The sequence below is a fragment of the Lingula anatina genome, chromosome 8 (genome assembly GCF_051362555.1).
Source record: "Lingula anatina isolate TDL-2025a chromosome 8, LinAna3.0, whole genome shotgun sequence".
Lineage (NCBI taxonomy): Eukaryota > Metazoa > Brachiopoda > Lingulata > Lingulida > Lingulidae > Lingula > Lingula anatina.
The window spans coordinates 5,439,034-5,466,374 of NC_141774.1; the positions used below are offsets into that span (position 1 = coordinate 5,439,034).

Here is a 27,341-nt window from a genome sequence, read left to right on the forward strand (position 1 = left end):
ATTTGGTATTTTAGAGAGCGAACAGTACCATTTGGTACGGTTTAGTACAATAGATCAGACAGTCAAATTTTAATTCCAAGAGGAGAATATTAATATGCTTTTTTTAAGAAAGCGAGGGGGTGTCAGGACCCCCCCCCCCCGAGGCCCCCTCTAAATCCCTGACTGAGCTTTTAATTGAAATTCATTTCTTTACTCTAAAAACAAATTATAAGATAACGGCGCCATCTTCAAAATTCATATTAAAACCATTGATATTTAATGCAAAGCGTAAAGGTGTGTCAAAACAGTCATCGCTTGAATTTCTACTAGATGACTTACCAGTGGAACTGATTTTAATAGAGGTACGTTCTTTTATTCTCTTACGACGAAGACAATAGTCGATGTTGATGGGGAGGGGGGGGTAAAGTTTTGTTGATATTTTATTAGTTGGTTTGTCTTAGAACAATAGAAGTTAACTGCATTTCAGAAGCCTAAGCTTCGACCAAGAGCTCAAAACACCATTTTCTGAAACAGGTCCCAAGTGGTTGTCTTCATATTCAGTCTATGGCAATAACACTGCTTAAATTAATGTCAACTGGCAGTTTCCTTATTATTGTGGTCAGCATGAACCAAGTACATATGTATCACCTGGAATTAATCATCGTGCACTTTTAGTAGCTAGCGTCATTTTTGCTCCAGCTAAAATGGTTTCATAAGTGTTGAATCAGCACTCAATTCATATCTGCGGTCTTCATTTTAACCACGTTCAATAGTATGTAGAGTAAACCAACAGCACGGAAACCTCGTCACTGACTAAAAGCGCAGGTAGTAAATTCATGTCTGGGTCGTTCATTTGTGCGTTTGTGCTACAAAAGCTTGGCCTCGTGTAGGAAAACGGCAATTATAGTTCATGAGGCATGTGGTAGAACTATACCCCAACTTCTTAATGCAATGCAAGGCAAGGAAACACAAACACCTTAAAATATACGACATACACCAATGCATAATCCTATCCGCTACCTACCTCAATATATCAGAACGGGTGCTACCTGTGGCACTGATAACTTAAATACATTTAAACATTGTTTCTATGGTATTTCAACTGGGTTAATATATATACATGTGTGTGTGTGTGTGTGTGTGTGTGTGTGTGATTGTAAATGTTTATTTTAGAGTACCTTCATTCTTGTATCAATGGACATTTGGTTTTCTTTTCAAGGCACAGTTGTGTATTTTTGAAGTTTTTGTGCTTGCACAAAGTTACCATGGCAACGGGATCACCCAAGTTCAAGATGAATTGACTTTTTCATATTGTTCCGGTCTAAAGCTTTCTCTATAGATGGCTAGGTGGCATATATTAGCATGAGTGACTGCTTTAGCAGGACTTTAAAATATTAATGACAACCAGTGAGATTTCTGCTTGTCGATTGTAGTTGAGGTTTTACTTGCAAATGAAACGATGGTGTCTGTAAAAAAAGAGCTTTTTGTGAAAAATAGTATTCATAGATTAAATGTAAACATAGCACCATATCTTTTCATCTGCTTTCTTCCCTCCTTCACATAGAATGGTCCAAAGAAATCTACTGCACTGTAGGTGAATGGAGGTGCTTGTTCCAGTCTGTCAGCTGGAAGATCTGACATTTTCTGACTCTGTGAGTTTGCTCGTAGCTTACGACAGGTCACACATTTCCATATATATGATCCAATCTTGGCACGGCCAGAAATTATCCAATAACCACTAGCTCGGACTTCATTAAGAGTAATGCCACTTCCTGAATGTCCGCATCGTGTATGATAGTGGTCAATTATGAGATTTGTAACGTGATGATGCTTAGGCAGAATCACTGGGTGCGTAAGCTCTCTGAGTAGATTTGCCCTCTTTATACGACCACCTACTCTGAGTTGTCCATCTTCACATAAAAATGGGTCTAGGCGGTATAGTGACCTGGTTTTCTTGATTTGTTCGTTGCGATATCTTGCCTGTTTTCTCTCTGTGTGTTCACTATTATCTTCTCTGTTAATTGCTTTCAGTATTTCAATTTCCTTCTCAAATGTAGCAGTCTGTGTTGACTTGAGAATGATCTTTTCTGCCACTTGTATTTCTTGAACATTCAACGGTTTATTGCTGGTCTCAACTGTGTTCTGCTGTGTAGATTTCCTGTTCTTAGCTTGTTTCAGCTTCTGTATGAATCGTAAACACCACATAACAACTTGTGTTGCTCTGTTCCAGGAAGAAAACCTTTTCAATACATCAGACAAGTGATCGTGGTTGGTTTCTACATTAGGAGCAAATACATTGACTTCAGATTTGCGTACTTCTGGGTCATCTGGTGCTAGTCTGAATTGGGTATTAGTGGTAGATAGTGGTTCATCAATGAGCAGGAAGTCTGGCCCATTCCACCACTGTTCATTCTGTAATAGCTATGTCACACCTGTTCCCCTGGAGGCTATATCAGCTGCGTTGTCACTGGACTTAACATGCCTCCATTGCGACGGCTGACTGACTTCTCTAATTTGTTTTATTCTATTAGCTACAAAGACATGAAATCTCTAAGCATCATTATTGACATACCCTAGAACAACCTTGCTGTCAGTCCAATACACATGGGCGATGTCCTCATACTCTAACTCCTTGGCAAGAAAGCTCCCCACCTTTATAGACATCACTGCTGCTGACAACTCTTGGCCTGGGACTGTCACTGGTTTAGAGGGAGCTACCTTGGACTTGCCCATAACTAACGTGGTTGCTATTCTTCCTGTGTTGCTTTTAAGTCTCAAGTAACTACTCTGACCTAGGCCTTATACACTGGCATCTGAGAAGTGATGAAGTTCTGCAGTAGTCACTTCACCAAAATCATTTGGCTTATAGCACCGTGGTATATTCAACTTGGTTAAGTTCAGCAAATCTGAGCGCCATCTTTCCCATCTGCAACTAATACTCTCTGGCACTTGATCATCCCACTCTGCACCGTCTCTGCGTAGCTCTTGGAGAATTTTCTTACCGCCAAGGATGAATGGTGAGACAAGGCCTAAAGGGTCAAATATGCAACTTACAGTGGAGAGAATGCCCCTTCTTGTTAATGGCTTATCATTGATCTGGACCTTAAACTGAAAATTGTCCGCTTCTACACACCACTCTACTCCTAAAGCTGGGTATATTGGCAATGTGTCTCTGTTAAGGTCAATGTTTCTCATTTCTTTGGCTCGCTCTGACATTGGGATTGTATTCATCACTTCACGGTTGTTTGATACTAGCTTGTGAAGTCTTAGGTTACCTTTGTTCAGCAGCTCTCTTGTTTCACTAACAAGACGTATAGCTTCTTCACTTGACTCGATGCTCTTGAGTCCATCGTCTACATAAAAGTCATTCTTAAGAAAGGCAATGACGCTTGATGAATACTCATCTTGGTAGTCCTCTGCTAGTTTCGTCAGTCCATACAATGCGCATGCTGGTGAACTTATCGCTCCAAATATATGAAACGTCATTCTGTATGTGATGGGATTACTATTGAGGTCACCGTCTTTCCACCGTAGGAACTGTAAAAAACTTTCTATCCTCTTCTTTCACTTTAAACCTGTGAAACATGTTCTCCATGTCACCCATGATTGCTACTGGCTGCTCTCTAAACCTCAATAAAACACCTATGAGCGAGTTATTCTGATCAGGTCCTTTCAGCAGGCAGTCGTTTAGCGCAACATTTTCATGTTTTGCACTGGCATCAAACACCATTCGTAATTTCTCACGTTTCTTGGGGTGATATACACCATGATGTGGTAAGTACCAACCTCCATCTTCATGAGGTGATTCTTCTGCATAGCATTTATCTATGAGGCCCTGCATAAAACTGTTATAGTGCTCATAATACTTCGGGTTGTGGATTAGCATTTTCCTTAGCTGCTCTATGTCTGGATGTCCATCTTTAAATGGTAGTGGCATCTCGTAAAAACCCTCGTTGAAATGTATGCCCTCCTCCATAATCTTCATGAACTTCTGGTCTTGAAGGCTTAACCTTTCATCTTTCTGGTGGTCGAAACCTTGGTCAAAGAGACTGCAAACCTCAGCGGGGCTGATCTCTGTCACTTGTGTTCTAAAGGGAAAGGCATGTGTTGCAAAGCTCTTGTTCTCATCTATGGGTCTTGATTTGTCCACTGGCCCTACTATACCCCAACCTAGGTTACATCTGTATGCATATGGTTCCTCTCCTCTACCATGTACGTATTCCAGACCTCTAATGGCTTTCATACAGTTTACTCCCAACAGCAGTCCTACCTCTATGTCTTTGCTTGTCATATATGTCTCTTGTAAGTCTCTTTAAATGAACAAATTGAAAAAATGTCATATATTTTCAGTTCAACTATAAAGTAAAAGAAGAAGACGGTTCGGAGTATTCCAACACAAGGATGTTATCGCCGCAAAATAAGTCCTTTTTTTATGTCTTTGTGTTTTTGAATGTCATGGTTGTGGTGTTCAACTTATTACTCATAGGAAGTAGAGATGTAATCATCAACCCCCCCTATCATACGTATTCGTTAGGGGAACAACTGACACTACAATATACACCCCCACTTTCTTTAATTTTACCCCATGCCAGACGACACTTTGTATTTCCGGTAAACATGACTGTACAACTTGCGGTTGCTCCTAAAATACTGTCATCTGGCCTTCCTGACAAGGAGGAATTAATATGGAAAGAACAACCAGGTGGAAAACAGTATTTTTTCTCAGCATTTTACGATGACCGCGAGGGAGGACACGTTCGAATAGTATCAATTGTAGACAATGAGACTAAACTGCCGGAATTCTGCAGAGTTTGGTACCGGGAAGAGGACATAACTGGACTCAGTGGTGACCTGTCTACTAATGGCAGTGTAGTGCGGTCGGTAACGTTTGAGCGAATGCCAATGATGGGAAAGTAAGTAGACATGTCACGTATTTAGAAGGAATGATCTGTGCCTAATGTAAAATGTCCACAATTTTCAGAATTGTCCTTTTTTTGTTTTTATTTTTATTTTTTTAATTTTTTATTATTATTATTATTTTTTATTTTTTTATTTTTTTTTTTTTTTTGGGGGGGGGTTGTTTATTTATCTTTATTGGGGTAGGGGGAGAAAAAAGAGGATTTTTTATTATTTTAGAATTTTAGAAAACCACCGTGAAAAAAGATCAATGTAAAGTTTGTTCTGCCGTTTGTTTATTGTATTTATTTATTTATTCATTTATTTATGTTAGATATGCTGCATCTCTTTACCATTGCGATGTGATAGGATTACCGAAGCCGCTTGCCGTTTCCCTGGTGGAAGACCGACACTCTGCTCACGTGGGCAATGTCCCCATTCTCAAGGTGATCGATAAAAGTCGGCCAAGGAATTGGGATGCGAGCAAGCTGAGACGGAAAATCGGCGTTTGTGTAGAGACCGCCCTTTTTGAATATAGTAACTTCATGCGGTTGATAGAGTTTGTTGAGGTTTACCGGACACTTGGAGCGGAGCATTTCATCTTGTATAATTACACTGGTGATCCTGTGATGAATCCGGTTATCCGGGCGTACGTTCAACAAGGTACGGAGATAATTTTGGCCCTCCTTTGATTAATTATCAGTTTCTTCTTCGTTTTTTTTTTTTTTTTACTTTTGTTTTTTTTTTATCTTCCTGCCTCAGAAATAGATAGGTATGCCCTTTAAATTTTACTGTCCCTAAAGTTATATGAGACAAAGACTCCTAAAGCCACATTATTATAAAACACATATCATGGAACTACAATGGGGCAACAAAAGTATTGCACGAACCATTTTGCTTGGAGTTGAACAACAGTGGGATTTCTTAGGGGTTTTAATTGGTCTTTTATTGAAAAGTGGTTAGGTGAAGTAAGTATCTTGACTTTAACCATATAGACAAGTGCTTTGCCTTTTACGAAAAACATGTTATTTATTTTGATAGTGTCAACATTTTGTAGGATAGCATCGTGGTTTCAATATGGCCTCCGCCCTTTTGGACATAGACTGCTGAAGATTCAATTATCATTTGAGGGCTATGTTGACTCAGGCTCTAAAGATACTTTGGATTAGAACATTTGTATTAAAAGAGCGATTCAAACTAGTTCCACAGGTTTTTTTATTGAGGTTTAAATTTTGTCTGGTAATTAGGCAGGCCAATAGATTTTAGGCCGGTTAGGCCTCTTTTGTACAGCCCTGGCCTTGCGGAGTGAAGCAATATCACCCTGGAAAGTAAAAACATTATTTTTTGTCCCCAAGGATGCTTTTCTACCGATTTTAAAAGGTGCCGGTCCAGAAATCCGATGTAACTCTCGTGGTTCAGCTTTCAATTTGTCCTTACCAGTTCAACAATTCCGGAGAAACCGATGCACCCCCATAGCATTATTGAAGCTGACTCTCTAGTCAGGAGATTTGTTTATACTCTGGCATATTAGAAGTGGATGTCAGTCTTCTTACTCTCACTTATGGGCCCACGATTTCACGGTGAAGATGGACTCATAAAAAAATAAAATTGGCTCCAGTTCTAGCTAATCTACGGTCAATTCAGTTATTCTTGCAGCCCGCGTTTTTCTTCTTGGACAGTTTACCAGGGCTCAGTATCTCGAAAGCTTCGGTATGTTGCGAGCTGCGCAAGCATGGCGAGCGTGCGCTATCTTATATCTCGAGAGCTTCACAAATCGCGGCCGTGCGCTAATGGCGAAATCACCATTAGTTTCGAGGCTATTATTTGCGGCGATACAAACTAGTCGCAAAGGCCTCTGCGTATGTATAATTCGTCATTTCAGTGTGTCTTTCATGTAATTAAACATGACGGCAAGTTTGGGTTGCTAGTTTCGAGATACAGGACCCATGTTGATAAGTTTTTTTTTTTTTTTTTTTTTTTTTTTTTGGCAACCCTGCAGGGTGTGAACTCCTGCAGCATGGAGCTTTCCCTGATCAGTAACTTCGCTAATCCCAACCGCCAAATTACGCGACCACTGCAAAGCTAATTCGCAGCACGATTCAAATTCCAAAACCCTTGACGGTACAATAAGACCCCTGTCGTCCCTGGCACTAATTTTCTCCAGGTGGCCACTTCTTGTTGACTTATGGGCACCACCGATGTCCCCCATGTTTGCAAACCCTGTATACAGTCTGGCAAGACACACCATATTTGACGGCTATCTGATTGCCACCTGTACTCACCTCCCTCAGAGAAATACTTCCTTTTCTTTCTTCATTGGCTCCCTTGCCTTCACCATGGTAGCAAGAAGTTGACCACCAGAAAGGCGTCAGAGCTTCGATGACACCCTTTATAGTACACATGAACTGATGTTATAAAGTACAACCAATTGCCATACTTCTGACCATACATGTAATTATATTCTCCTCTCTTTTTTCTTCTCTAACGGTGTGATCTGTTGTATTGTTTTCATTTTTATTTATTTATTTATTTTATTTATTATTATTATTATTATTATTATTATTATTATTATTATTATTATTATTATTATAAATGAACTGATAGGCCTCAATGACATGGGGTTTACTTAACTGTACTATTCCTTTTAGGGATAATGACATTAATTCCCTGGAACTTACCACCAAACTTGCGAGTAAATTCGGTCGACAGTGAGGACACAGAAGGAGTGCACTACTACGCCGAACAGGCCTCAATCCAGGACTGCCTCTACCGTACCATGTATGAGTTCAAATACGTCGTGTTCGTCGATACAGACGAGTTCATCGTGCCAAGGAAACAAAACGACTTATATAATATGTTAGAAAGCTTACCGCAGGACCGTGCTGGGTATGCATTCCTCAAGAAAGAGTTCATAATAAGTGTAGCGAGTTTTGACACATATCCTGCGGTGAAGGGAGAATTGGACGCGAGGCTGCTACGCTATCGTCCAGCTTGTCTCTTAACTTCACGACGCTCTCGACAGGTCCATTCGTTCGGAAAAAGATGTTGTCTCAAAACTATAGTTAGACCAGAGAAAACATGGATGATGGGTATTCACTGGATCGGACGCGCCACGCAAAAAACACTTAAGGTTGATCGACGCATAGGGTCGCTGCATCACTTTAGACAACACTTAAAATGGAGTAGAATTGTAACGGATACCTCGATGTTTAGATTCGGTGAAAAGATACTAGAAAACATTGACAGGGCAGTTCAGTATGTGAGGCGTACAACTTGAGTCTTTTCTGACAGTAAATGACGCTGTGGTTAGTTTCTCATTTTGTCACCCTCATAACGCACAGGACGGTAATCAAAGCCCCTTCGAGTCCATTGTATGATGGACATCAAAAAGTTAAGCAGCGATGACATGATGAACGCCATGGACAATATATAATATGTTTGATTAATTATACCAAATGACAGTCATCAGCTAGTTTATGTTAATTGACAGTGAGATACAACGCTTCCAGTGATAACGTCAATCAACATGGTCGAATGGTATTTCAATGTTATTTACAAATATTGGATTTGATATAGTTTGTTTATGAATAAATGTGTTGGGTAATTAAAAAAACGATTGAATAAGCTGCTGGTGAGGCTGGGTGAAGAGAAGCGAACTTAATTTCATTAATCTGTCAAAACACACAATGTCAAAGAATACATATGTCACTCTCCATCCCCAAACTGAAGTAAATTCTAAATACAAGAGTTATAACTAAAGGGTAAGCTTGGCAGTCTATGAAAGAAAAACGCAGGGTACAAAGGTTGGCAATATAATGTCATACATTTGTTTAATACGTGGGCAAGTGTGGAACAAATCTGCAAATTCCGTTTAAAATACTGGTTGTTAGTTTCACAAAAGGTCTAATCTGATTGTTTTTTCTAATTAATATAAATAATTTCAATGATTGATTAACACCATATTGTACAGTCATGTTTAAGTCATCTACACAGGAATCGATAATGGTATCTTCCAATTCCAATGAATACAGTTTTTTTCCGACTGCATAGCTTTGCAGGGAGAGGTCCTGTGACCTTGACACTGTGACCTTGACACGGTACCCTCAAGGCGGATTGCATGGCAATCCAACTCTACACCGCGATCACGGCATTAATATTTGTATTTCGAAACACATTTAATATTCTTGCAATGGTTGTACAGACCTGAAAAAATAGAGATGAATGTGTGTGAATCAATTCACTGCGTATATTTAAAGCCAGACCAAACAAAACAGTTCAATACTTTATAACCAGCATCACCATGCAGCTGTAATATTGAAATATGGATAGAAAACATCATTTCAGTCGCTAATACATTGAATAGAGACGAAGACGGAAAAGTTTCACTGTATGATGATTTTTTCTTTGCCCCTTAATTTAATCCCTGCAAGTTTTTAGGTACAGCATACATCCCAGTAAATACAAAACAACCCTTATACTCAATAAGATACATGAATCTTTCTGAAATTTTCTGACTTTGTTCAAAACATATTTAAAATACTTGTGAAAAAACTTCAACAAATATGGTAAAATAAATAAACGTGCAAATTTTATTTTTTTACTTTTATTCGAGAAAAACAAGTCTCATCTTAAAATTCCTGCTTTTTTCGGATATGACAAAACAAAAAGTCGTTTCGAAAATAGTCATATATTTGAACATTTCGAATTACCAGTTCTGTCGCACTCTATAAAAACAATTATCATAATCCATTATTATAACTCGAAAACTTTGCCTTCTTCGCTTTCACAGCTTCATGTATTTCTGTTTGCCATAGTCATGCTCAAGTTTATTTATTTTTTTTTATTATAATTATTTATTTATTTTATTTTATTTTATTTTATTTTATTTTTTTTTTTTTTTTTGCTCAACAAGATCAGCTGGGAGGTGAATAAAAACCTTTTAGTGTCGCCCCCTTTAATGTGACTCCTGCGTAACTATGCCCTACTGGTAAACTATACTTTATAGTACCCGGGCTCATTTCGCTCTTTAGTTAAGCTTGCATAGCCGGCTATAATTATACAGCTGCTTTCGTTAAACCTATTTTGCGATATTGGGTTAAGAGCCTTTTAAGAATGTACAAGGTATATACCGGCCTTAATACATGTATTACACTTGAAAGGAAAGGGGGTGGTTGTCTCATTGTTTAGAAAAACACGTTTAAAGAAAAAAAGCTCACATAAGTTAATAATTCATACTTTTATACATCCACCCTGGTAATGTTACATATAAGCAAGTAAAGAGAGAGGACACACAGACAAAGCGATTTATCGGTCACCCAAATCTTGGGTACATGTACACCATAATGCATGAAAATTGAAGTGCGTTAAAGGTACATTTGAACCGAGCGACGTTGGGACATAGGTTCCCAGTAACATATATAAACCACTCCTTTAAGATTCTTGTACGATTCAAATGAAGTTGACAATCATACCAAGGCATAAACTGAATTAAACACTGATCAGCCATAAAAAAATTTTTAAACTACACCTTCCTTAAACTTTTGGTTGTAAAACCTACTCAGCTGACCAACTTATATGTCCCATTTATATATATATATATATATATATATATATATATATATATATATATATAGCATAAGAAGCAAGCAGAAAACCAGTTCAAATAACATTTTTCGGATAATATGAAAGGAATTATTTTGGTATTTCTCGAAGTTACAATATTATTTGAAACCGTGTGGTCACGCAACTGATTTTGAAGGTCATTAATAAACGTTCAGCTGAGATAAAATACGCAGGTACAAAATGTACCAAAGCCATATTTAGTCATTCTCATGGCAAAAAAATAAAATAAAAAGCACTGTCCAAAAACCAATTGGTCTAAATTATTGACATATGTTACATTGTAACTAGAACACTTCAATGTACATATGATAATCGCCATCCCCTCCCCCACGTTCATTGTGATCAGGTTCTCCACCAACTTCCATGTTGACTCTCACTGTCTCCTCTATTTGTGTTAAGATAGAGGTGAAGTCTGGTCGCTCCTCTGGCTCCCATGACCAGCACTTCAGCATTAGCTGGTACCTGTAATAGAAGAGATGACAGGGTAGGAACAAAATGGATTCAATCAAGACAGCAAAACGGAATCCCAATAGTTTGGACCGATATTAGAAATTGCTACCCAGTAAATAAAACGACTGTGCTTCTCTAAACTGTGGTGCTTCTTTCACTCCCTCTTCTTTGCTCCCTATATATGAAGTTTTGGCTTATGGCCGTGTGACCCCCTTTTCCGAGATCCGCCTGGGTAGTATACTATATGTAGTAGGTATACTGTACGTAACTAAATGCACAGTCAGGTGCATGTGCAACTAGCACTGTTAAGCACCGATACAGGCACATTCAGCAGGGAGAAGCATGCAAAATTGGCATCAAAGAAGAGAATTGAGAAATTCAGACCCTCTAATGATAACATTAAATATACTAACATCGTATTAGAAATAACGGCCCTACCAATATCTAAGACTCACGTCAGACCAGAAATAGCTACGTGTGTACATTGTATATGTAAATACCCGTAGGCTTGCTGTTAGTCAGGACTTACACTTGCTGAGGACAGTAGTCGGGTTGGTCCAATCTTCTCCCAAGTTTTAAGAACTGCAGAACATCCCATCCGTCTACACCAGGATACGGCACCTTACCGCGAGTGAACAGCTCCCAAAGTAGTACGCCGTAAGACCACTGTTGACAACAGAAATATTTATATAATGATAATAATACCCTTACCGAGAATGAACAGTTTCCCAAGTAGCACGCCATAGGACCACTGTAGACAATAGAAATATTTATATTATGATAACAAAAAGATATTGAAAAAAAGGATGGTTTGACATTTATAGTCTATATCTCCTAAAGTAACACAAATCAAACATTACTATAATTTATATGGACAATAGGAAATTTTAAATAATGTCAAAGGTCGGAACGGCTTTTGCAGGGTTATTGTGGGCATCATATTTTGATGCTTTACCCTCAGGGGTACGTTAATTGAAAGTTGTGTTTTCCAGAGAAACAAATAAAAAGAAACAAACATTGTACATCTAAATCACGAGAAAGCTAGAGGGGACATTCCTTGATTATTACATGACATCTCAAAATAATTGTTTTCTTTTAATTTGTTCTATTTTCTAATTCGTATATCAATCAATCATATAAAATTTGAAGAATTAGATTTTCTTTCATGGAGTTTATTGATTTTAAAATGCAAACTGCACTACCGTATAACGATGGGCAAAGCAGTAAATTCCGAAGTAAAACTTAATGTAACCCCATGGCCATACCACATCAGATCTAAAAGTGTAAACGTTCCTCTCCATGGACTCTGGCGCCATCCATTTCACCGGCAACTTGGCCTGCTTGTCTCTGGAACTGTAATATTCCTTGGTATACACGTCACGAGTCAGTCCAAAATCGGCCACTTTGGCGCGCAGCTGGTCATCTAGCCTGAAAACATAGCAATGCTGGGTGAGTTTTTTATCACCAATGATTACCATACAATTGTCAACTTTCTCTTGCTAACTGACAATGTCTTTACTCTTCTAGATTTGGTTGATTATTTGCTTGGCATATAATACTCACAAATACAACCTAATACTGTATATTCAAAGTAGTATGCCAGAAACTAATGTATTAGTTACTGACTTTATAACATTCAAAGTTAAAAATATCAACGGAAAGGAGATTTTCTCCCGTTCTGCCTATGGAAACATCTGTTCCTCTGGAGGAACGCCTTTTCCTCTAGAATCCCCCCTCAAAGCAAAAAAAAAAGGTATTGTGTAATCTGCCCTTTATTAAGGTAATCTGTTCTGTTTGGACAGAGAATATAACCCACATGCAGTTTCTAGCAGCTAAATCCCGATGGACAAATTTGTTCTCAGAAAGATATTCCATCCCCCGGGCTACGTCCAAACCAAACTGCAGCAGCTGTAGTCCGGTAGGTGCCTAAAATAACATAAAATATTCGTTCTCAATAATATTTTAGAACAATACGTCATACCCGGATTCAAATTGCAATGACGTCAGGATCATACAAAAGCTTTCAGTAGCTAGGTCTGAATCTATTTCTCAGCAATGCAATTACAGACGCTTAACTTAACTTCTTTCATGTTTTCCAGTAAGCTATTATGAGTTTGATAGCATGACCAGTCTGATCTTGAACAATTGTAACCTTTCTCCAAACTCACTACAGCATTTCTTACGCACATTCTTCGGATTCTCGATGTAAGTTTTGAGGTCTCCATTGGCCATGTACGGTAATATAATCATGGGGTTGCCGTCAACTTTGAAGCATATCCCGAGTATTGTCAACACGTGATCATGGCGGAATGACGTCATCAGAACTCCTTCTCTGAGGAATTCATCTAGGTGCTGAATGCCTGCGCCCTTTCCTGCAGGAAATGTGTCGTTCATATATTAAATGCGCTTGTGTAGAGATAGATTGTTCGCGAAAGTTGCGTATGGCGGTGGGTAGTGTCAATAGTTCTTTCAGTATAGTGTATTGATTTAAGGACAATTACCAATAACATTGTGAATATAACTAGTTTTGGCATAGACATGTTTTCTTATAAATATAGACAACATATAATTGAACAAGCATTATAAACAGACATACATTCAATAATCCTTTTCAAGTATTAAGAGCAAGATAATGATCGAGCACTTTTAGCATGTACCTTGAAACGTTTTCACGGCTACTTTTGAAGGGTTGTAATGTTCGCTGTCTTCGTAAACTGCTTCAAATACACAACCGAAATGCCCTGAAACAAACAAATAAACGTTAATATTGTTACTCACTCTCCACTATATGTTTATTCTATTACTGTTTTATAAAATAAACTAACCGAACCGCCATAAAAGTGCTGTGGGCGTAACTATAACTTTGATCGCGGGCATATGAAGCACCAGACATGTCACAATGGGGAGATATCTTAAGATCCCAGAGAGTTTTCAATACACCATAACATCTTTGCAACCCGACGGTCATTTACTCACCGGTGCCTATTAATTTTCCAATTTTAATCCGGTCTCTGCTCACCAGTACAGGCTTTAGAGCAACCTTTAAGTCGCCATCTTTCACCAGCATCAAGGCGTCCTCTATAGTGTTGATAACACGCGGTGGTGTAAATTGACTGCTTAAACCGAGGTAATCCGTGTCACTGGCGCCTTTGTGATTGGTAGTAGCTCGTTATGCACGTCTTTTGTAGACAACGACTCCAGTAACGATTCCAATGACAGATAAAGCAAAAATAGGGACAATTAGCCCGGCTACCCAGCCATAGTTGGCTGCAGGATGAACTGTCGGAGGATCCCCATAGTTTAGATATCCCACTTGGTACTCTAAATTACCCATACGTATCTGAAGAGAATAAATGCCTCCAATTACATTCACTACTGTATTCTGTGGAATAAGTTCATAGGGACTACCAGCAATGCAATTGTAAGACCTAACTGTAATGACTTATGCAAAAGTAAATAACCAACGGATAACCTTGCAGGGCAACTTAATATACATTTTACTTAGAGAGTTATGTTCTTTTTAAGTGTTCGGTAGAGCACTATTGTATACCTTGACGGTTAGGCAACAGACACCGTGTACCATTTATAAAAAAAAAACACTCCAAACAAGCAAACAAATCAAGATTTAATATGGAATACTTACAGCTACCAGTTTATCTCCGTAATCAAAATGTGGTGGTGTGCAAACGAGAACACTGGGAGCCAAACCCGTGACGTCACAGTTATGCCCACCAATCAGAACAGTCACGTCTGCTTCGCTTGCGGCAAAGTTGAGATAATGTCCCTGTTGAACAAAAGTGAGATTTATATAGGAATGTTATAATTACATCATAAATGGAGTTCTAACTGTGATGAAATGGGTTCAAGAATTATGCACTGTACAGATATGGAAATGGAGAAACGTGAAGACAGGTGTGTGGCTACCAATAAACGGACTACCAAGACTGCAACTTGTTATAGTGCGCTTTAGGCTGGTAATAGCTTGGCCTGAATTGCGGTGAAATAGGTTCAGGAATAAGGCACTGATGGTTAAGAAACACCTGTATGTTTTAAATGTTCCATTAATTAATGTTTGCATTTATTTATTTATTATATTTACGTTTTTTGCTTTTTTATTTCCATTTTTAGATTCGATATTTTTTACTCTCATAAAATTGTCTTGAACAAATATTGACTCACTCGTATAACGAAGCTGGTGTTAGATTGATATTTCACACCGGAACCGTCGCTGGTCAAATTCAGGAACAACGGGTCCACAACATATTGAAGAGTAGACGTTATGTTGGTTAAATTCTGCACTGCTATTACCCCGTCCATTATAAAGCCAATTCTCGCGATAGTATTGGTGTCCGACTGTCTCTTCAGGCGCAAGGAATCTGAAGTATCTGGAGGCGTTGGATGAATCCCTTTAGGCGCTCTTGGCGATGGGCATGTCAACGTGGTACCGGACATTTCTGGTATATGGAGACAATCCTGACAGAAAGACAAAATCAATGATTAGATGCCATGATTAAAAAGTGAAAAGGTCGCATTACACGCAAATCAACGAAGGATAAACTAAAGTGGAATAATTTTCATCATGTCGGTATAAAGTAAGGGAAAAGCTTCTTCACTCTGATAATTCAAGGACCAGTCTATTTTATTAAGCGCATTTACACACACCAATCACTGACATGCACACTCATCACACGTTACCACTAGTACTCAAGAACCCATAGAGAGCAAACGAGAGAGCAAAAAATATTTGCTTAAGTAGGAGATAATTGCCTTCCCCTTACCGTTGTGTGCGACTTTTCCTTCCCGTTCCATACAAATATCTTTGGCTGTTGAATTGAGTCAAAATTATTCCCAATGACTGTCAAAATCCGACCTCCGCTGAATATTATAAAATATAATGTTACTAAAAGCGCCCTTTTAGTAATGTCCATATATTCCGTATTTTAAATTGGCAATTGTCTTGCTCGAAGGACTATTATTACAAAATAATGAAAATTACGCTGGTCGTTGCATTCAGTACACTTCCCGCACGAAAATGAAGTAGATACTCCAGCGCAGTAGACTACTGCAATCATACTGCAAACATGCTTCAAATCTGCTTCGATGTGGAAGCTAATTAGCATATTTGAAACATGCTTCTATCATGCTGCTAATCTACTGCATTAATGCTCCTCCTCTGTACAACCCTATGTAATTTTTGAAGTAGAATTGCAGTAGGCTATACTGCATTTCTACTGCAAATATGCTCCACACCACTACTGCGTTAATGCTTCTTTGCTACTTCGATACTACTGCATTTTCGTGCGGGTTCTTATCACACCCGGCCTTCATGTACGTTACCTGGCGAAGCTGGTCAGTGGCATTATTTTTTCTACCACAGGGTCCTCAGTGTACGTAAATGGGTTTTGGTCCAGCATCCTTACACTACCGTCAAAGAACATCCTGACAGAGGTCACGACCTTTGGCCTACTAACCCCTGGAGTGGCACAAATGGTGGAATGGCTGCCAATTGTGCTTCTGGAAATTACGCAAAATTTATATCCATCAAAAGAGACTGAATTGCCATGGTTTTATATGTTGCATTTTTTCCATTGTGTATATCATTTACACACACACACACACACACACACACACACACTTACACACACATATATTCAACTTGTATTGACTGTGGAATATTTGGTTTGAACATTTGGGCCAGTATCACGCTCTTTTAGTTCATTAATTATATGTTTCTTTACAGTAATTGTTGGGAAAAATATCCATGTTACCCTGTCTAACCAAAAGCAGTATTTTATTTTTCAAAAAAAAAGCAGCTACTGTTTATTAGGGAGTGTATGTCAAACATCATCTGTTGAAAGTCACGATTTTTTTATATTTTTTATTTAGTCCAGCAACTTTTTAAAACACATTTAGCACAAAAAATTAAAGATTGATGCATACAGTCTACGAAGTATCCTTACCTATCTACAATACAAGGCAACATTTCCTCTCCTAGGGTTAGGCTAATATTGTCCAGGTTGCCAGCATTAAGATCTTTCCCCTTCACAGTCAGCCTGGTGCCACCAGACATGGGGCCTTTCACTGGGAACACTGTCTCCAGCCTGGGGTCCTGAAAGGGACGATTAATGAGATAACTTATTATGGCGGGAAAAGTGACAGAAAAAGGATTTCCCTGTGGTAAACGACTGCGGGGAATTTATTATTTATTATATATATTATTGTTAATATTGTGTTAATTAATTTTGGAATTGTATAACTCAATAGCTGTCTTTATCCCTGTAACTACGCGCTTAAAACTATAGTACATACATTTTTTTATCACGCCATAATCAATTTTTAATTAGAAAAATATCATCAAAATGTACTAATTTAGTGTAATGACCCAAATATAATATTCTGTCCCAGCATTTGTCATTACACTTTCCCATCGGGACCAGTGATGTGTATATAGCTGTATTTCAAAACACTTACGCACCACATATCTGAACTGTTTGGAGAGGTTGTATCCTTTAGCTGTTATTCCATAATTCCATCAACATCAGTGATGTGGTGATAGTTGTCTTTAGAAAAAAATACTCACCACATATCTGAACATCTGGGAATGGCGGTATACTTTGCCCAAACCCTGGACCTGGACCTCTACGGAACCATTCCTGGCCAACCTGCCTGGAGCTTCCGCTGCCGTACACACAATCCTAAAAATATGCAGACATGATTTTGGGAAACAAAACAGTGCAAAAAATGGTTCTGTGGTCATAACAGTTACTGGAGTCTGGTGGACACATAAGGTGGGAAAAGCCATTAAAATGGATTTCCAACTGAAACCAAAACAAAACTTCCTATAAGGAAAATCTTATAATCCTGCCATTCACAATAGCGATTTAAGCTCTATGCCACTAATTCATCTAAGAAACCATTAATAAATTGGCATGCACTTGTTACATATTTCTAATTTTCTTTAACAGGAGTAAGTTTTTGGACAACAATACAGGGAAATGAACAGGTTTAGATACAACTGCCATTGCCAACAGTTACAATTCTTTACCTTTTTGACACCACATAATCTTCTACAACAGGTCTACAGGCCACCCCTGCCAGTCTAACAGTTGGTATACTGACATCAGAAATGCCTAAATTGGTGCCATTGATGGTGACTTTGGTGTGACCTTCAACTGGGGCACTCAGTGGAGAAACCTGAAAGACATTGTTTATACTTTTTAAGGTTGTCATACTCATTGACAAATATGTTAATAAACTTTTCTACTCTGTTCAAATTTCTGTTATACATTATAACTGTTTGTTAAAGACAAAAAATAAAACGTCTCAGGAAAAAATGTTTGCTGTGGCTTATCATATTGAAAAGCATATCCATGTGACACTTGAAATCTAAGATAATTACTATACAAAAACTAAATTTTGATATAAAGTATCAGACTGACTGGTGGCAAGAACAAGAAATTTACTATATGTATAACAGTACTAACCAAGTTAATGATAACATTAGGACAAGTGCTCTCAACTGGCACGCTACATGTTGGGCGATACTTGCACGTCCCTCCACAGAAAGCACATCCAAACTTTGCATCTACAGCCCCAATACATGTGCCACATGTGGTCCCCAAGATGTCACACTTGTACAGGGTGGCTGAAATAACAGTAACATCATTCTGTAATGGTATACCATATTTACTTAACATGTACTGCCCAACAGTGTTACATTTGTGTTGTGCATACGCTTTAGTTGTGACAATTTAAAGAATAAACAGCAATAGCAGTAAACTACCAACAAAACACTTGACTTGCAAAACATCTGTACAGGGTGGCTGAAATAACAGTGACATTATTGTGGCATTACCTATTCCAAAAATATATCATAAAAACTGCCCAACAATGTTACAATTGTGTTGTACACAGATGTAACCATGAAAAGAATTTTAAAACAATAATACAAGTAAACTGCCAACAAAATATCTCTTGCAAAATATCTTCGCATGTGAAACCACATACTTCCTCTTTTGAGAAACAGGTCGTATAATTCTTTCTGAGAAAGTAAGATAATATATTTAAGCATTTACACATTCCAACCTTAACATCTACTAAATGAAAGTTTGAGAGAAAAAAAAAAGAAGTAGAACTGGTTTGGTTAACAATACATACCACTGACTTGAGAGCCGGTGGGTTGATCAATTATATGGTTATTGTTCCAGATCACTTGGATTTTGTGTTTTTCCTGGCCTGTATTGGCTGTGTATATAAACTGGAATAATGAACGGAAAACCCCGTTAAATACAACCAAACATCTGATTTAATAATAACGATTATAATAAACAAAAAAAAATCAACGGAGATCAAATTGCAGACCAACTGTCTTCATCTTGGAAAAATATATCATCCTATTCTATATTATCTTCTTACTGTAAATATTACTTCTTAATTAATAATAATATACTTGGAGTAAATATAAGGATACTTCCTACTTTATCACAATCTGCCTGTTTAGAAAAGAACAGCAACAGGCAAAAATTTAGACTAACATGTTTCAATATATGACTAGTTTACACACTTATAACTAGGTCGTCTCTTAGATCTGATGGGCTTATGATACGGTAAAGCAGAATCTGATATAAGTTGGCCTTTAAGGAACAAACTGAATGTTCACTATATCGTAATATGTTTGTATGTGATATCTACTCACAGCGTGGTTCTGGCAGTCTATGACACTATCATTCTGTCTGATAGCTCGGACTGTGTTAGTGCCTATCTTACATAGATAACCACCTTGGCCAGCCTGGAATGACGTTGGGGCAAGGTCAGGAACAAGCAAAATAATTGCAGAGCACAACAGAAACTTATAAAAAAAGCTGTTAGGAGTGTGAATGTCTGGTTTATGTCAGTCTTTTTTATTGAAACTGATTTGAAAATGGATTCGTGCTTTATTGTAATAATGCCAAACCACAATATATCTTCCCATAATCACGAGGTTCTCTGTCGCAAAAAAAAAAACATAAGTAAAAAGAATGTATTCCTATGTGAACATATAAGGAACGATAACGTGATTCAGAATCACATTTAAGAGAACTTTACCAGTGGCACAGGTAGGTTCTTCCCAATCAGCGAGATCACCTTGGTGACACCAACAGGTAACAGGACGTCATGTGCACGTGGCAGGAGCTGGGGACACATGGTGGGACCTTTAATATCCACATTGGCATGGCTCTGAAATGTACGAAGGAAGACAGCACTATTACTTATCCGCAAAATTATTTCTGTTCTTGAAAACCGACATTAAAAATTGTGCGTAAACAAGATAATATTCATTTCTAGTTTCAGTAGCAGTGTTTCACATGTCACTAACATGAGAAATTGCTTCAGTGACCCGATATATTTTCTGGCTTTATCTAGGTTTTGAAGAAAAAGGGTACACACGGACTAATAAAAAAATAATTGAACGTACATTCTGTCCTGGTATCACCCCTCCACTAGGACTACAAGTACTGCTGGCGTGGGTGCACCTGTTAGCATATATACACCAGTCACAGGCCCAACTACTGCTGGTACAGGACATACACCTACAGTAATAATACATACATACACGTGTTAGCATATATACACCAGTCACAAGACCAACTACTGCTGATACATGACACGCAACTGGTAATCAATACATTTTAAGAGAGGCCCGAAAAAAAATACATATAGGAAAAAACAATCAAACGAATACAGTATGTTTAGTCTTTGTTTTTTATAACTCTATCCGTATGACCCCTTCGCCCCAGGGGCCTCATCAGGGGTGAAAATTTTCCATTGTAAGCTCCCCACCTAGTATTTATTTACAATTTGTTGTTTATATAAATATAAACAATCTATTAATGTGAACCCTTAACCATACTTTAATTTCTTCTGAGCGAATCTACGGATAGCAATGAAAACTAGTTACCCTGAGTGAGCGCCGCAGTCAAAATATGTGAAGTTGGTCGTTAAAAACTTGACTCCCGTCGTTACTGATTTGATAGATATGGGTATTGTAATGTGATCTGGAATGAAAGTAGTACTTTCTTTAGTGAGTGATTCAAAAATATTTGATAAGAAAATATATCTAAAGAAAAATATGATTCGTCAATGTGGTACAGACAAACTTATGTATCAAAATAATATCTTGCAGTGTTTTATTTAAATAAGAATAATAAGAAGAATCATAGCACTATTACTTCAACTAAAAGTCGGATGATGCATTTGTTATACCGAACTTATATGTTTGTAATGAAGACATGAACACCAATATATTCTAAACATGTTCAGGAACTGCATTAAAATTAAGATTTATGGTGTACGATGCAATTACATTGTATCATAAATGTGTAGGAACTACAACTAATTGAGTTACGTATTAAGGGATACGATTGTGTAGGATATTTTGTTGATATGATATAGGCCTATATGCAACCTGTATATGAACAAACACCTTACCGTCCTCAGTTGGTATTGTAGGTAAGCTGGTGGGTGTGTCACATGTCACCATGTTCCCCCATGTGACTGTGGCACTGACAGCTGTGGTATCAAATACACACTGGTAGGTCTGGCCTGGGGGTAGAAGGTTTACTGACATGTTCACCTAAAAATACAAATGAACTCAACGGTGATTCTTTCTTTTTAATGGTTGCTAATATTGTAACTTACAGATACATGTATCAAACTGCCGATTGCATTAAGTCACGTTTGCAGTGATGTGATTCTCATACCGATGTAGGCCTATCCCTGGGTATGACGTTCTTTATCGGTCATCTGATCGGTTACAACACAGCTTGCCTGGGAAATTCAGTTAATGAAGGACGCAAAAAGTCTTGGTACAAGTTCAACAGCACTCACTTACGCACAGATGTACATTGAAGCAAGTGTGGCAATACAGTGAAGCTCTATTACTAAAAGCTGTTCTATTCTGGACTCTGCCAACTTTCTTCAAGCGATGGATGGAGTCCACCGAAAGATATCACAAAGATTGTTGGTGACAATGTCAAGTGAAACAAAAAATGATTATATGAAATAATCCCACGTGTAAAACCACTGTTGGTACCTGTGTGGGTCTGGCTAGTGGTGTGTTTGATGGTGAAATGTTATTGATCTTGGTACACTGTCCATTATCAAAGGGAAGCCATCTTTCGGCGCCATCTACATCTGAGCATTGACTTTTTCTGCTACATCTAGAAAGTAAAACACGTGGATCAGGTGGTTTAATCTGGCCTACAATAACATAGAACGCTGCCGGATAACATTTAAGGAGATAAAACAAGGATGTATTTAAGATGTGCATGCGTTAGTTTTTTAGTCACACTATCAATGTTGGCCATTTAAGATGATCTGTGGCGGAACAGGCAAGACGTACCCCCAAAGAAAACATATGGCCACTTAATGCAAAACTAGTGTAGAGTTATTTCATCGCAACCTTCACCAGGCAAAGAACGATTCTTAAAATTAAAATGCACCAAGAAGCAAAGAAGCGGTACATTTGGTATAAACATTCACATTTATTTAATCTGCCGAACAACCCCAAGTTTGTAAAACAAATAAACTTTACGTTAAATATGATCAAATAACATTCTTAACCGTTTCTCGAACTTGTAAAACAGCGAAGAGGGTTTATTGCCATCAGGTATGCAACAATAAGCGTTCAATTGCGGGCGTATCTTATTATATTCTTACTTGTTCTCCAGATTACACCACCCACAGAACGGATCTCTTGATGCCAGACACTCATCACAACTACTGTAACTACCACAGTCTTCTACCTTCAACTTACTTACCTGGAAATTATTTGATATACAGGTTTACATGTTATTTTTGACGCATGACAATTAAGCGCTGCACTAATGCCTAGATACAATACTATGATACATGTAGCCTATATATTTTATTCAAATGTTCAGCTACTCGCTTTTTATATCTTCGTTTGCGAAGTCACGTCATGGTTAAACAATCAGAAATTTCAGGACTTATAGTATGTTTGGGTTGATTTTCCAGCATAACTATATATTCGGTATCAAGCAACTTCCAAAAGCCGTTAATGTACCAGCTCGATAGAACTCACCTTGTATTTGGTCATAACATACACGTGCTCTCCAGTGGTATCGAACTGTATATCTTTAACCTGATCGCTTGACACTTGCACTGTTGCATATTCTACCGCAGATGTATTAGACTGGATTAATATCTGAAAACATTATTAACGGTTAGACATTTCACGAATTTCTTTGCGGTTGATATGTATATTGATGATCTTGTTTAGTTTGAACAAAACGTGGAAAGAAAAGCTATTTTAGGTAGGACACATTTGAAAATGTCCTATTAATGCCTTAACATACGGGTACTTTGTCTGTACTTTGATATTAATCCCTAATTCATTATCAACCTCGCTTTTAAATCAATGCAGTAGCCCGGTAGATTTCACCATACTTATAAGATTTACATTTTTAAACAAAAAAATCAGCTATGTACTGTTTGCGCACTTATACAGGAAAACCAACCACTCAATTGTGCAGTACCTTCTGTAGTCGTCCGTCATCAGTTCCTACAAAAGCCACAGTGTATCTGGTGGTGGTTGTTGTGGCTACTACTGTCCAAGTGGACGTGGCTGTCATAGCAGGGGTTGATGTTGACGGGGTGGTTGTCACCAGGGCCCGGTTGCACCAACAGGGCGTAAATTTACTCGGCTACGACTGTCGTAAACCGCAACGCCTGGCGTCCGTGCGCCAGGTTTACTCTCCCTGCTTACGCCCGTTGCACCAAGACAAAAACTGATGGTCGTAACTACGCCCGAGTAACGCTCCGTTGCATCACTGCCAAACAATACGTGAATGAGGAGTTCTCAGCTGCAGTCATAATAGAATGATGACATAAATAAACACAAAAGGAGCATTTCAGTGACAGAGAAATTCATGAGCCACATTATCCCATTTTTATTTAGAAATAAGAACGTTAAAATACGTTTACTTTGCTGTTGCCTTGTATAAATGGCAATAAAATCGTAAATATATTCCGAATCAAAATAATATTATAGTATGCTATTATAGTATGCTGTTGTAAATGAGAAAAACGCGTTGGAGGCAGTACGTATTTCTATTAATGGATTTGAACACCTTCACATTTGTAATCGAAACTATTGAGTCTGAAAATAATGCAAAAAAGCCAGCATTGCTTTCTTTTTATAATTTTACAACAGTGCCGACAATTTCATGACCTTTTTTATCTATGGTTACACCGTGAGGTATCATTTAATTCAATCGATCTTACATCTTGGAGATTGAGAAATACAATATACCTCATACATATTATATGAGCCTTAAAATGTTGATATTTTAAGCTTTCGTCTCTATGTTTATATACAGTAAAATATGAATGATATAAAATGTGAATAAAAAATGACTATGGTTAGTTATGGTTTGTCAAAAATTGTGAAATGCATTAAAGAAACCGTACTGCTGAGAGCCAAGGCGTGTCGACATGAGTGGTAAGATTTAATTTGAGCACATGCATATACATGTACATGGCTACGTACACACATAATGTATTTAATAATTACTTATATATATATATATATATATATATATATATATATATATATATATATATATATATATATATATATAATAAGTTTTTTAAAAACCAAGCTATGCAGACGGAAGTTTTGTGTAAGAAACAAATAAATAACAACCCACATAATCTACGTTAACTACGATAATTGTCATCAAACTCTCTCTGTGCCAGCCTAGCCATAGTGCAAAACGAGCTACGACCGACTTACTCCTCCTACCTGGCAGGCGTAAATTTACGACTTAGTTAAGACCGACGTAAACACTATTCCAGTTTGGTGCAACTGGCGTTACTCGGGCGTAGCGATTTGCGCCCGGTTTACGCCGGCGCAACTGCTACGCCTCACTTACGACCGATTGGTGCAACCGGGCCCAGGGGCCGGTTGCACCAACAGGGCGTAAATTTACTCGGCTACGACTGTCGTAAACCGCAACGCCTGGCGTCCGTGCGCCAGGTTTACTCTCCCTGCTTACGCCCGTTGCACCAAGACAAAAACTGATCGTCGCAACTACGCCTGAGTAACGCTCCGTTGCGTCACTGGCCAACAATACGTGGATGGTATAATTGGGCAAATGAGGAGTTCTCAGCTGCAGTCATAATGGAACACCCTGAGCTTCAGAGCTAACTTGACACTAACCTTTTCACTGTAGCCTATTCTCCATCGTGTCAAGTAACCTCTGACGAAAATAGTTTGACCTAGTTTATATAAGCCAATCAAATCCATGTTTCAAAATTTTTCACCAAAGTTTGGTGAAAACGCTGATTGGTTGACCGTCAATCGGCAAACCTCGGCTGATTCCGCAAGCTCCATACTAACAACATAGTTATTGTCGAGTGCGGAGACATCCGAGTAGTTCCGAGTGTATTACCGTACACAAAGAAAGCAAGGCGAGTGACTACGAAAAAGAATGTGTTAAGTTATCTCTTGATTCTTTGCAAAATATGAGTAAATCGGAATTGAAACCATAGGGTCTAGCAGTTTGAGGCTCTGCATCATTATCTACTGAGAGACGATGTTATTTGCGTGCTGCCCACAGGTTACGGCAAGTCCCTGATATTCAGCCTTATCTTTGATTGGTCCGGATTTGAACAAAGCGCGCTTTGACTCGTTCGCGTTCATTGGCTAGATCGTTTAATGAGTCATTGAGTGCGGGCTTTTAAATTTGATTGGCGGGCGGCGGAGGCAATCGAATCTGGTCAGAGGTTACTTGACACGATGAAGATAGGCTACAGTGAAGAGGTTAGTGTCAAGTTAGCTCTGAAGCTCAGGGTGTAATGGAATGATGACATAAATAAACACAAAAGGAGCATTTCAGTGACGGAGAAATTCATGAGCTAAATTATTCCATTTTGATTTAGAAATAAGATCGTTAAAATACGTTAACTTTGCTGTTGCCTTGGATATATAGCAATAAAATCGTAAATATATTTCGAATCAAAATATTATTATAGTGTGCTATGTATGTTAATATAGTATGCTGTTGTAAATGAGAAAAACGCGTTGGAGGCAGTACGTATTTCTATTAATGGATTTGAACACCTTCAGATTTGTAATCGAAACTATTGAGTCTGAAAATAATGCAAAAAAGCCAGCATTGCTTTCTTTTTATAATTTTACAACAGTGCCGACAATTTCATGACCTTTTTTATCTATGGTTACACCATGAGGTATCATTTAATTCAATCGATCTTGCATCTTGGAGATTGAGAAATACAAGAGACCTAATACATATTATACGAGCCTTAAAATGTTGATATTTTAAGCTTTCGTCTCTATGTTTATATACAGTAAAATATGAATGATATAAAATGTGAATAAAAAATGACTATGGTTAATTATGGTTTGTCAAAAATTGTGAAAAGAATTAAAGAAGCCGTACTGCTGAGAGCCAAGGCGTGTCGACATGAGTGGTAAGATTTAATTTGAACACATGCATATACATGTACATGGCTACACACATAATGTATTTAATAATCATATATATATATATATTATATTAAATTATAAAATTAGTTATATATATATAAAATTAGTTTTTTTTAAACCAAGCTATGCAGACGGAAGTTTTGTGTAAGAAACAAACAAATAACAACCCACATAATCTACGTTAACTACGATAATTGTCATCAAACTCTCTCTGTGCCAGCCTAGCCATAGTGCAAAACGAGCTACGACCGACTTACTCCACCTAGTTAGCAGGCGTAAATTTACGACAAAGTTAAGACCGACGTAAACACTATTCCAGTTTGGTGCAACTGGCTTTTCTCGGGCGTAGCATTTTGCGCCCGGTTTACGCCGGCGCAACTGCTACGCCTCACTTACGACCGGTTGGTGCAACCGGGCCCAGGGGAGTATTTCTCCCGCCAAAGTCATGGTTACAGTAGTTTGACCCGTGATTATATGACTAAAGATATAAAGGTATTTAATGAAAAATGAGTGACGAACGGCAGAAATGGATGGGCTGTTTACAGATAATCTGCAAACACAGGACACAGGTTTTAAAAAAAGGTTGTATTTTTTTACATAGAAATTAATTGGACAGAAATGTTTAAATTGATTAGAGGAAAACTTACTGGGAACGAACTGCATCGTTGTGAGCCTCGTGCGTAAGACGCAGCTTCTGTGTTTCCATTCCCAGCGTAACACTGCTCGTATTTACCTTTTATTATTCTGTTTATACTCTCCATTGAAAATAGACACAAAGCAGTGTTAGCTCCTTTAACAAAGACACCGATTAGTACATTATCATTCCTAAGTTTTGTTACCGATATAGATTTCGCTATGCTGAATGACTCGATAGGATTTGCCC

General features: G+C 38.0%; 4 protein-coding genes across 4 annotated transcripts; 1 reads left to right on the plus strand and 3 right to left on the minus strand.

Annotated features, from left to right (window-relative positions):
* Positions 1 to 285: 285 nt before the first annotated feature.
* On the plus strand, positions 286 to 8,574 carry LOC147760247 (beta-1,4-galactosyltransferase galt-1-like). Its single transcript, XM_086994178.1, has 4 exons — positions 286 to 341; positions 4,330 to 4,892; positions 5,210 to 5,538; positions 7,524 to 8,574. Exons 2-4 carry the CDS (start codon positions 4,381 to 4,383, stop codon positions 8,150 to 8,152), a joined length of 1,470 nt encoding a protein of 489 aa, XP_086850304.1. The 5' UTR covers positions 286 to 341; positions 4,330 to 4,380; the 3' UTR covers positions 8,153 to 8,574.
* A 1,949-nt stretch (positions 8,575 to 10,523) lies between these two features.
* LOC106163189 (hepatocyte growth factor receptor-like) lies at positions 10,524 to 13,032 on the minus strand. Its single transcript, XM_086994179.1, has 4 exons — positions 12,764 to 13,032; positions 12,213 to 12,375; positions 11,477 to 11,613; positions 10,524 to 10,959 (listed from the first exon to the last, which is right to left on the minus strand). Exons 1-4 carry the CDS (start codon positions 12,820 to 12,822, stop codon positions 10,782 to 10,784), a joined length of 537 nt encoding a protein of 178 aa, XP_086850305.1. The 5' UTR covers positions 12,823 to 13,032; the 3' UTR covers positions 10,524 to 10,781.
* A 21-nt stretch (positions 13,033 to 13,053) lies between these two features.
* On the minus strand, positions 13,054 to 14,014 carry LOC147760248 (hepatocyte growth factor receptor-like). The gene is made up of 3 exons (XM_086994120.1): positions 13,924 to 14,014; positions 13,605 to 13,688; positions 13,054 to 13,319 (listed from the first exon to the last, which is right to left on the minus strand). The coding sequence occupies exons 1-3, from the start codon at positions 14,012 to 14,014 to the stop codon at positions 13,054 to 13,056; spliced, it is 441 nt and encodes a 146-aa protein (XP_086850246.1).
* Positions 13,602 to 20,976, minus strand: LOC106156268 (plexin-B). Its single transcript, XM_086994121.1, has 15 exons — positions 20,885 to 20,976; positions 20,402 to 20,516; positions 20,032 to 20,163; positions 19,643 to 19,735; positions 19,105 to 19,204; positions 18,432 to 18,592; positions 17,993 to 18,141; positions 17,528 to 17,642; positions 16,908 to 17,056; positions 16,285 to 16,461; positions 15,726 to 15,822; positions 15,127 to 15,420; positions 14,591 to 14,731; positions 13,924 to 14,287; positions 13,602 to 13,688 (listed from the first exon to the last, which is right to left on the minus strand). Exons 2-14 carry the CDS (start codon positions 20,510 to 20,512, stop codon positions 14,117 to 14,119), a joined length of 1,890 nt encoding a protein of 629 aa, XP_086850247.1. The 5' UTR covers positions 20,513 to 20,516; positions 20,885 to 20,976; the 3' UTR covers positions 13,602 to 13,688; positions 13,924 to 14,116.
* Between the last annotated feature and the right edge of the window lie 6,365 nt (positions 20,977 to 27,341).

What these genes read in the sequence shown, in the direction of transcription:
- LOC106156268 (XM_086994121.1), bottom strand. Translation starts at nt 20,512, where the DNA reads ATGTCCTGTACCAGCAGTAGTTGGGCCTGTGACTGGTGTATATATGCT. An exon ending in TAGACTGCCAGAACCACGCT is followed by an intron (nt 19,205 to 19,642) that starts GTGAGTAGATAT and finishes TCATTATTCCAG; the next exon opens with TTTATATACACAGCCAATAC. An exon ending in CCACTGACCAGCTTCGCCAG is followed by an intron (nt 15,823 to 16,284) that starts GTAACGTACATG and finishes TATAATATTCAG; the next exon opens with CGGAGGTCGGATTTTGACAG.
- LOC106163189 (XM_086994179.1), bottom strand. Translation starts at nt 12,822, where the DNA reads ATGGAATATCTTTCTGAGAACAAATTTGTCCATCGGGATTTAGCTGCT. An exon ending in ACACTTTTAGATCTGATGTG is followed by an intron (nt 11,614 to 12,212) that starts GTATGGCCATGG and finishes TGTTGTCAACAG; the next exon opens with TGGTCTTACGGCGTACTACT. An exon ending in GACTACTGTCCTCAGCAAGT is followed by an intron (nt 10,960 to 11,476) that starts GTAAGTCCTGAC and finishes CTTCTATTACAG; the next exon opens with GTACCAGCTAATGCTGAAGT.
- LOC147760248 (XM_086994120.1), bottom strand. Translation starts at nt 14,014, where the DNA reads ATGCTGGTGAAAGATGGCGACTTAAAGGTTGCTCTAAAGCCTGTACTG. An exon ending in TGGAAAATTAATAGGCACCG is followed by an intron (nt 13,689 to 13,923) that starts GTGAGTAAATGA and finishes TGTTTGTTTCAG; the next exon opens with GGCATTTCGGTTGTGTATTT. An exon ending in AGCCGTGAAAACGTTTCAAG is followed by an intron (nt 13,320 to 13,604) that starts GTACATGCTAAA and finishes CATTTCCTGCAG; the next exon opens with GAAAGGGCGCAGGCATTCAG.
- LOC147760247 (XM_086994178.1), top strand. Translation starts at nt 4,381, where the DNA reads ATGTTATCGCCGCAAAATAAGTCCTTTTTTTATGTCTTTGTGTTTTTG. An exon ending in CGAATGCCAATGATGGGAAA is followed by an intron (nt 4,893 to 5,209) that starts GTAAGTAGACAT and finishes TATTTATGTTAG; the next exon opens with ATATGCTGCATCTCTTTACC. An exon ending in CCGGGCGTACGTTCAACAAG is followed by an intron (nt 5,539 to 7,523) that starts GTACGGAGATAA and finishes TATTCCTTTTAG; the next exon opens with GGATAATGACATTAATTCCC.